Here is a 9,550-nt window from a genome sequence, read left to right on the forward strand (position 1 = left end):
AGCAGAATACAGGCGACAGACAGCACAAGAAATAGGTTATCCTGTAACAGCAAAACATAGTTAACAGCAGTGGAACACAATCACAAACCCAACTCAAGCAATCTCTGGCAGTGCAAATCCCACTCCCAAACTGAAGCTGGGAACAACACGCCTTTTCAAAACTCTGTGTGAGTTCAGTGCCCCAGGGTGTCTTACCTTAATCCAGTCGATGATTACTACAAACACCTTTTTCTTCTCTCTCTCCTTATTCTGCACTAATAAAAACACTAAGTGCAGTAATAAAATACATAGGATCATAGAATCAACTAGATTGGAAAAGACCTTTAAGATTATCAAGCCCAACCGTTACATATATAACTACTGAAAAGCACCTAAATGTTCTTCCAGAGTGCGAAGTATGACTTGGAAGACATCCAACTTCCACTGTATGTCATATCCTTCCACTGAGTTTACCTCTCAACACTTTTAGATCAGTAAGAAACATCTCGAGATGATATTCGTTATGCATAGAATTTCCAAAACTATTTTGCAGCATGTATAAATGAAAAATTTTGCCCCAGTACATTGAGGACAGAGACGCTTAAAAGACCTTGTTTCTATGATTTTATTTTCCCCTGGCTACTAAAACCAGAACACCTCCATTCATAAATTGAACAATACCTTCAGTTGTACAAGCCACCTGAAAGACTAGCACTGGCAGGAGTAATAGAATACTTGAAAAAGGACAAGCAGAAGCAGCAGATAAAATGAAGTCCTGCTCTCATGTATGCCCTACAATCTCCAACCTGTGCTTACGTGAGACTTGGGATATGGATTTTAAGCATATGTAAGAACTTCTCCTGTCCCATGTCATACATGCGATATTTTTTCTGTACTTAAGGAGAGAGTACTGTGAGTAAGACTACTATTTTAGAGACGAATAAAAATAGCAAATTCCTCTCCTGACATGTTTAAATTTTAAGCACTCAATCCCACAAAGAAACTATCAGGTCTTTGATGTCAAAAAAATCCTTGTTAGTAACAGTCTGCTCACTTAGATGGCTTTGTATCAAAATGGCCTAAATTAAAAATGCAGGAGAGGACAAAAACCTGAGAAAGAAAAGAAACTCATGAGGGACATGGGCTTAGCTCTGCTCCAGATAACTTTACAGCAGATCCAGCAACAAGGACTTCCTAAATACACACAATTGCTTTCCAAATTAGCTGACGTATCATGGTTAACTACCTAGGAAGCTGGACCAAAAATAAATCAGAGCTGTTGCATGAATTATGATCCTGTTTACTCAGGTTCAGGGAAAAATAATCACCCTTGAATGGACAAAAGCCAACGAGCATTACTGTGCAAGCTCATTCCTTAAATTACAACATCTCATTATTAGTAGGCTTTACAGGAGTTTGACCATAACATTATCACATAAGGTGGGTTTTAACCTCAAAAAACCCCAATAATTAAAGTAGCTATTAGTACTTCTCTAAAGAGGCTTGGGACTATTTTGTGTTCAACATACTGAGAACAATCAATACTAAGAGGAACAGCATTTTCTCCTAGCTTTATAAATATAAAATGACAGATAAGAGGTTTTTAATGTTAGTAAGCACTTTGAGTGCCATTTGTTTTTCTGTACAGAGAATTTGATCTTTTTTTTAATATTAACTCTTTGCTCAGTACTCAGAAGAATCAATACCATTTCTTGTGCTTTTATCTAAATTATCTCAGTTACCCTTTTGATTAAAACTATGTTGAGAAAAATAAAATTGGTAGACACAGGTATTTCATACAAGGAAATTTTCTCCTTTGGTACAGAAGCTGCAATAGGAACAATCCAGTGTAGAACTACATAAAAAGTTCTTATAAAATCTGGACTTCTTACATAACAGTCTATAAATCTTGAAAAAAAATAACAGATTTTTCTAAAGAAACATGTTAAAATCAAACTAAAAAGAAGAAAAGGAGCATTATTTTAAATATGCAGAAGAAGCATTATAATTTCTACATTTATATTCTAATAAATTGTACCATACCATTTTACCAACAATGTAGTCTTGATGTGGTTTTTTTTACATTTATAGTCTATTTTTGACTGCATAACCTAGTATTCAGACAATCCCATTGAAAAGGCAAAGATAAAAATAATTCTTCTATATACAATCTAAAACACTACCATGACCTGAACCATAAAATACACACTACGTATCCAATAGTGGACAAGATAATATATTATATTTTAATGTCAAGAGAAAAAAATCCTTTTTCTTTCTGGTCCATCACTGGTCAGTATTTTCACAGAATCATTGAGGTTGGAGACCATCTAGTCCAATTTCCTACTCAAGCAGGGTCATCTACAGCAGGGTGCCAAAGACCATGTCCAGTTGGTTTTCAGTATCTCTACAGATGGATACTCCACAAACTCTCTGGGTCACTTACACCAGTATTTGCCTATCCTCACAGTAAAAAAAAATGGGGTTTTGTGTTCACACAGAATTCCCTATTTTTTTCAGTTGTTCCTATAGCCTCTTGTCCTGTCAGTGGGCACTACTGAGAAAGGTCTACCCCCTTTTCTTTACTCCCTCCCACCAGCTATTTGTAGAGATGGAGAAGATTCCCCCTGAGCCTTCTCTTCTCCAGGCTGAACATCCCCAGCTCCCTCAGCCTCCTCAGGCAAGAGATGTTCCAGCCCTTTCATTATCTTATTGGCCCTTCATTGGACTTGCTCCAGTATGTTCATGTCTCTCTTGAAGTGGGGAGCCCAGAGCTGGACACAGCACTCCTGGTGTGGCCTCACCAGTGCTGCAGGCAGGAGAAGGATCACCTCCCTCAACCTGCTCACAAGTCTCCTACTAGTACAGCCAAAGACACCATTAGCTCTCCCTCCCAGAAGATCACTTTGCTGTCTTACAGAATCATACAATCATTCAGGTTCAGAAAGACCTTTAAGATCATAAAGTCCAACCAATAACCTAGCACTGCGAAGTCCACAACTAAACCATGGTCAGCTTGTTGTCCACCAAGATCCACACATTCTTTCCTGCAGAGCTGCTTTCCAGCAAGTTGTTCCCGAGTGTGTACTGGGGTAATTTCCCTGCACTGGCAGGCCTTTGCATTTCCCCTTGCCAAACTTCATGAAATTTCTTTCAGCCCATTTATCTAGCCTATCCAGGTCAGTCCCTCTGAAGGGCAACATTTGGTGTATCAGCCATTTGACCCAGTTTTGTATCACTGTGAATTTGCTGAGTGCACTCTGTCCCATTGTACAGACTATTCATTAAGATATTAAGCAGCATAGGCCCCAATATCCACACCTAGGACACAAAACTCTCAACTGACCTCTGGCTGGGCTTTCTGCCACTGATCAAAGCCTTCTGGGCCCAGCTGTTCTTTCAGTTTTCAATCCACCTCACTGCCTACTTATCTAACACGTACTATGTCAGCTTAATTTACAAGCTATATTGTCCTGCAGATGCAAATTTGAACATCATCTCCATCACTACTCAACTACAAGTAAAACTAGGTCTTTATTTCAGTGAAAGAAGATCCCACCCACAGGTAAACCAGGAGAGAAGTACTCCTCAACTTATAATAAACAGGCAAAGGCAAACATGCTATTTTAAAAGCCAAACAGAGGTAACTAGTCTAACTGCAGTGACAAAAATGGAACAACTCAAATTATGGCTATAGTTTGGCTCACAGCCCTCATCTTCTGAGCATTAGATGCACATGGACTGTGAACAGATGCAGAAAGTCTTGAGGAACATTTATATGAAATAAATTATAGGAAAGCAAAGTGTATTCTAACGTCAGACACAGTATTTACTAATGTCTTGCATGTAAATACTCTTCCACGTAAAAAACCATCACGTACTTCGAGGACTCCGCAGCAGCATAAACTTGCATGCTAAGGCTCTGACATTATCATTCATTCTGCATGGGTAGACTGCTTGTTGTCCTGCTGCTGCCATTGAAGCTGATATCTAATGCCAGAGAGGAATTGCTTTCACTTTAGTATGCATAAACAGGAGTGATGCCCAAGCAGGAACTTAAATAAATGAAAGAAAAACATTTGCTCCATAATCATCACCTCATATCTGTTTACATTCTATGTATATACTTGCCTTCTAGGAAAAGGCAAGTCAATGCATCAATTTTCCAATATACAATATTGCAGCAAGCAATAATTAAGCATTAATTATGGCACCTTACTAATCTTCTATCAGTTGTGAATGCTGTTTATTGTACCATATGAAGACCTGCACTACAACTGTCAACAAGAAAAAAACCCCACACAAATCTAAAAGACAAACCATTTCATTTAGTTAAAAAGTCACATACTTTTAAATAGGGCATTAAAACACACGATATGAATGAGAGAGAAGCTTTTTCAGCATAAAAATCAATGATTAAAAAATCAGAAGAGAACTGACTTTGACCTGATTATAGAGGTTAAAAGCCTCTCTAAAGGCTTTTCACAGTCTCACACTTAAAAGCATATTTCTTTTTATTTGCTTAGACTGACTTTAAAACCTTTGCATGAACACCATTTGTTGACTTAATGGTGAAGTCCTGCATCTGAGCCAAAATGTTAATATTGAGCTATTTTACTTCTAAAGATCCAGACAAACAGGCGCTGCTACAGTAATTCTCACCAAAGCCAAATGACTTTGCTTATTATGATGCACATGGATAGAAAGAGATTTTTTTTTTTTTCCAGGATTAGGGTCATGATATGCATGTTCACAGTGTTCTATATTGCTACTAGCAGGGCTAAAATTTAGGAATGTCACTTCACTAGCACCAGTATTTTAGTCTAAACATTAAATTTTAGTTAAATCAATGCAAATTAGTCAAGGTGCAGACACCAAGAAGGCCGTGGCTAGCCCTGAAAATCTTTATTTTAAAGCTGCTGGAACATATTCTTCCTCTGATAAAATTCTTTAATTAAATAAAAGGTATACTATAAATCTATTCTTCAAAAATTTCCAAGGTTTTAAATAAATACTGGAATTCCGTAAAATTATCGTTTTCCAATGAAGAGCTGTATTTTTTTGTCATAAGACCAAAAATATTAACACTTTTTGAATTTTACAGTTTTAGATTTAGTTATGAATAACTCTATATAACTCTAAGACACAGCTGTATAAGGAGTCTTATTGCTTACATATTTAGGAAACTTGCTTTTACAACTCATAAACTCCTTATAACTCCCAAGAGAAAATGTTCAAGTTACTAGACGATAGTTATATTAGAAATTTAGCCCAAAATAAATATATTCCAGAACCTAACAACCCATCCTTGATAGACTGTAGGTAGTTTAATGCATGATTTCCTTCATCTCACAAAATGTTTAACGCTGATTTCCTTTTTTGCACATAGAGTATTTCAGTTGCAAGGGGCCTATAACAATTATCTAGTCCAACTGCCTGACCAGTTCAGGGATGTCTAAAAGTTAAAGCATGTTGTTAAGGCATCGTTCAAATGCCTCTTAAACACTGACAGGCTTGGGGCATTCACTACCTCTCTAGGAAGCCTGTTCCAGGGTACGTCCACTCTTTTGGTAAATAAATATTTTACAGTGTCAAGTCTAATCTAATCTGGCTTCCAAAAAACCTATAAAACACACATACAAATAAATAAATAAATGAATACAGTTTCATAGACTCACATAATCGTAGAACAACTGGCTGCAAGGGAGCTCAGGAAGAAAACTAGTGTATCCTCCTTCTCAAAGCAGGGTCAGCTATGAGATCACAGCAGGCTGCTCAGGGCTCTAATCAGTCTCATCTCAAACTTGCCCATCTGCTGCAGGACATCACTGAGCAATCTGCCCTAGCACTCGAATGTCCTACAGATCATCTGATATAAATGAAAGGATCAGAAAGAGTTTGCTGCTTTCATATTTAAGTAAAACTAGGAAGGGCCCATAAAGTTCATACAAAGGAGAATGTGAAAAAATGAAAGAGCAACAACCGGCAAAAGGGAACTACACCAACAATATGCTGTAGAAACAGCACAGAACACAGGCAACATAGAAACAAGGAGCAGTGTGCAAGCCTTAGGCATTTTGAGACAGATGGCATTTACATTTATTCTCATGAAAATATGGTCCTTCCAGATTGGGAGCCCCAGACACCAAGCTCTTCTTTCTATCCAAAGAACCAGTAAAAAACTTGCTTTGCTCTGCCTGTGCTAACCAATGCACCACTGAGAAACAGCAATTTGTCCACAGCTCACACACCTGATCCTCCATACTCCTCACGGACGACCAGGCAGATCCTGAGGAAGCACTGCATAAAAATAAAACAACTGCTTTTGGCTGGATGTCTTCAGAAGTGACAGCATGGAGGCCGAGGGAGGGAAATAAATCCACTCCAAACACTTTTTTTTAATCCCAACTCTGAGACATTGAGAGCCACGCAGCTTCTGATTTCACTTAGAAGCGGAAACAGCTCACACACTCCACACATCAGTTTACCTCTCTCAGAGTATTCTAATGTCGACTGTACTTGAAACAGTAATTAACAAATACAAAACCTGGATACTTTCTGTAAGATAGCAATGCTTAGGTTAGCTCTTAAACCTGCTGTTGGGCACTAAAACAGTACAACTGAGCTAAGCTTTAAAACCAGTTCCCCTCTTTAAGCTTCAATAGCACCACCTTAGAGAGCTACTTTATGCTAAACCAGTATTTTCTTATACCTACACAAGCACAAAAAAATGATCTGTAAACAACATTAACACTCCTTCCAGACATGGTCCACACTTGCCCTTAATGGGTACTCCATCCATGCAGGAAATAATTTAGCCTTTCGGGGACTTTGACTCCTCTTTCAATAATTATGATTCTACCATTTTAAAAAAGAGAGTCAGCAGCATAGTCCGTCTTTTCAAGGAGAAACAAATGATTCTTTTTTTTTTTTTTAAAACCAGTGACTATTAAATCATCTTCTCATAATTTCCTTACAATAAGTTTTAATTCATACTTACCAAATGCACTATCGTCCTCTTCCATGTTGTTAGGCCTAAGATTCCAGATAAGATTACCTACAACATAAAAAAAATGTAGCATCACCAAGAAGCGAACAACTGTTCACAAAATGCCGTTTACGTGGTATTTATCGCTCTGATGAGGTGTACTTTGGAACACTACAACAACTCCGGGAAGATGTGAAGATCCACTTCAAAGCAGAGAGAGCCTGTGCTGATGAGGTTCTTCACTCTTAAAAGCATCCTGTGAAATAACACAAATTTTAATCTGTTATTTTCTTTTTTTTTTCCCTCCCAGAAAATGTCCATGGGACAGGAAGTTATGCTGGCAACAATTACTTCAACAATTGCCTAAAAAATTACTTCCAGCTAACTGAGTGCTTGTGTTCTGCTAGTCTAAAAACTGGCTATTTCTTCTGCTCAGTTGGTCACCACTCCATCACTTCAGAGGCACCTCCTGCCTCTTATCTTGTGCTGACTTTGGCCCCCTCCTGACCATTTCGGTGAACTAACTTCCAAAGTAGAAACCCTACCAAAGTTGACAGACATGCACCAAAACCATCTCCCTGAACTGACTTGCTATTTAGTTGGATGAATGCGAGTATTGGCACAAGGAAGGAGAAGCAGAAGCATCCCCTTCTGCAGGAGTAGTTATAAGACCAAACTTGTTGAATCACAGACCTGAACCCTATGACTCTTTACCTTAGAGGGCAAAACAATTATGGAAGGAGAAATAATTGCTGTAGAACTGAAGCAAACAGTTTACTCAAACACTCTCTCACAGTAAGGATGGTAACCCTTGTAAAGAAAGGCAAATCAGTTTTTCAGCAGGTCCCACAAATAAGCAGGTATACTTTATATCTGTGGGACTTTGTGACTAAAACAATCCATGCCAAATTCCCACCTAAAAAGAAACAAGAAAGCTAGATTAAACAGTTAATTGGCCATTAGCATTTTTAATAAATCCCTTCTGTAACTTCATTCACCTGCCATGATGAATCTATGTGCATATACGACTTGGCCAAAACACCTACTGATATCATCAGTAGTGTTGCAAAACCACATACGTAACTCTGCAGTTTCATAACAAATTCGTTTTGAATTCTTTGAGTGCAAAATAGTCACATGATTTTATATCAAAGCATGTCAATACTGATGTCTTAAGAACAACATGACCTATTTCATTATGCTTGTTAAAGCTTTAAGATATGAAAAGAAAGCATTTCTCATAGTTTTCCTGTTCTGCACTTAACCAGCGCATCATAATCTGCATCTGAAAAAAATATCCAAACCAAACAAAACAGACACATCCTCAATTCCAGCTTGCAACTGCCTCTACCTTTTGAGATTGCTTCTGGGCTAAAACTTTCACTCATGCTGTTACACCCAAATGGCATTTTTGGTAACTTTTCCAAATGAGGATATTATTGTATCAGAGCTAGCATTAAAAACGTGAACACCTCCTCCATTATTAATGAGACCGAATACTTCTATTTTACACATGACATTTTAAAAAATTTTAAAAGTGGTTCTTTGTCCAGGGCTCAAAGAAAATCCATCACTTACATACACTTAAACTTGTTTAATGTAGGGTAAGAAAAAGAAGATGAAAAACCATAGGAGACGCGCCAAACATACACATTTGGATGATCTGTGTTCACGTCTCCTTCCTCTCCCTGTCCCCTCTCCTCCCAGCGTAGGCTGTCTATACTTTCAGGTATGAGAATTACATTACACACACGAATAGGAACTACTTGATCCCCAATCATAGATCACTGAGCGCTTTTCCACTGGTTGTGAACAACACTGCAAACACAATTTAAATGTTCAGACCGAGGGACAGGCTGATGCTGTTCGCACCAGCAGCAGAGCATGCCAGCCACAGAACATGACTTGCTCGTTGCTCAAGGGCCCTCAAACTGAGAACAGTCTATCCAATTACCTCTTAATCGTACAAACTTCTGCTTATTCCTGCCTGGCTTCTGCAATTCAAACTATTATACAGTCTGTACTTACAAATGTGCTGTTAAAAGCAGGGCCCAACAGGAGATGGAATAACTTCTCTCACTTCTCTTTACAAAACTGTTACAAGCCCCTCCCTGTTCTTTTGGTTTTTCTGCCAGGAGTACCGCTATTTTAGCTCTCGCTCACTAGAGTAACGGCATAAAAGGCACAAAAGCAATATACAACCTCTACATGCACCACAACTTGAGAAAATCCTGTTTCTGACTGCGTGTAATAGTTAAGTTGTCTCTAGTTGACCTGTTGGGACCATGCTCTCACGTTGGTAAAACTGTTAGCACAAGCGTAGCTGCTCGTGATTTCCAAGTGGAAGAAAGCCGGCGCTCTGCTCCACAGGAGCTCCTGGGAGCACGCGTTCCCCAGTGACAGGCGGCAGCTCCGTGAGGGTATCCCAGCACCTGGCGGACGCTCGGGATCCGCGACGGCGACTTACCGAACAGCTGACCCAGAAGGGACACGCGTTCTTCACCTGCGGGGCGCTGCTCAGTGACAGCGCTCCAAAGTTCAGCGCCACCAGAGCGCAGCCCAGGACGACCTGCAGCAGCCCCA

At 39.0% G+C, this 9,550-nt stretch overlaps 1 protein-coding gene across 1 annotated transcript in view; it reads right to left on the reverse strand.

Annotated features, from left to right (window-relative positions):
• The window catches only part of LOC104404853 (protein FAM189A2-like), a gene marked incomplete at both ends in the record, with an annotated part of 21,091 nt that extends 11,546 nt beyond the window's left edge, over window positions 1-9,545 (reverse strand). The window contains 3 exons of the mRNA XM_010013384.1: window positions 4-41; window positions 6,980-7,036; window positions 9,435-9,545. Of these exons, the coding sequence (XP_010011686.1) occupies window positions 4-41; window positions 6,980-7,036; window positions 9,435-9,545 (206 nt within the window). The remainder of the gene's footprint in view (window positions 1-3; window positions 42-6,979; window positions 7,037-9,434) is intronic.
• Window positions 9,546-9,550: the final 5 nt, after the last annotated feature.

The sequence above is a fragment of the Nestor notabilis genome, unplaced genomic scaffold (genome assembly GCF_000696875.1).
Source record: "Nestor notabilis isolate BGI_N333 unplaced genomic scaffold, ASM69687v1 scaffold13064, whole genome shotgun sequence".
Classification (NCBI taxonomy): Eukaryota; Metazoa; Chordata; class Aves; order Psittaciformes; family Psittacidae; genus Nestor; species Nestor notabilis.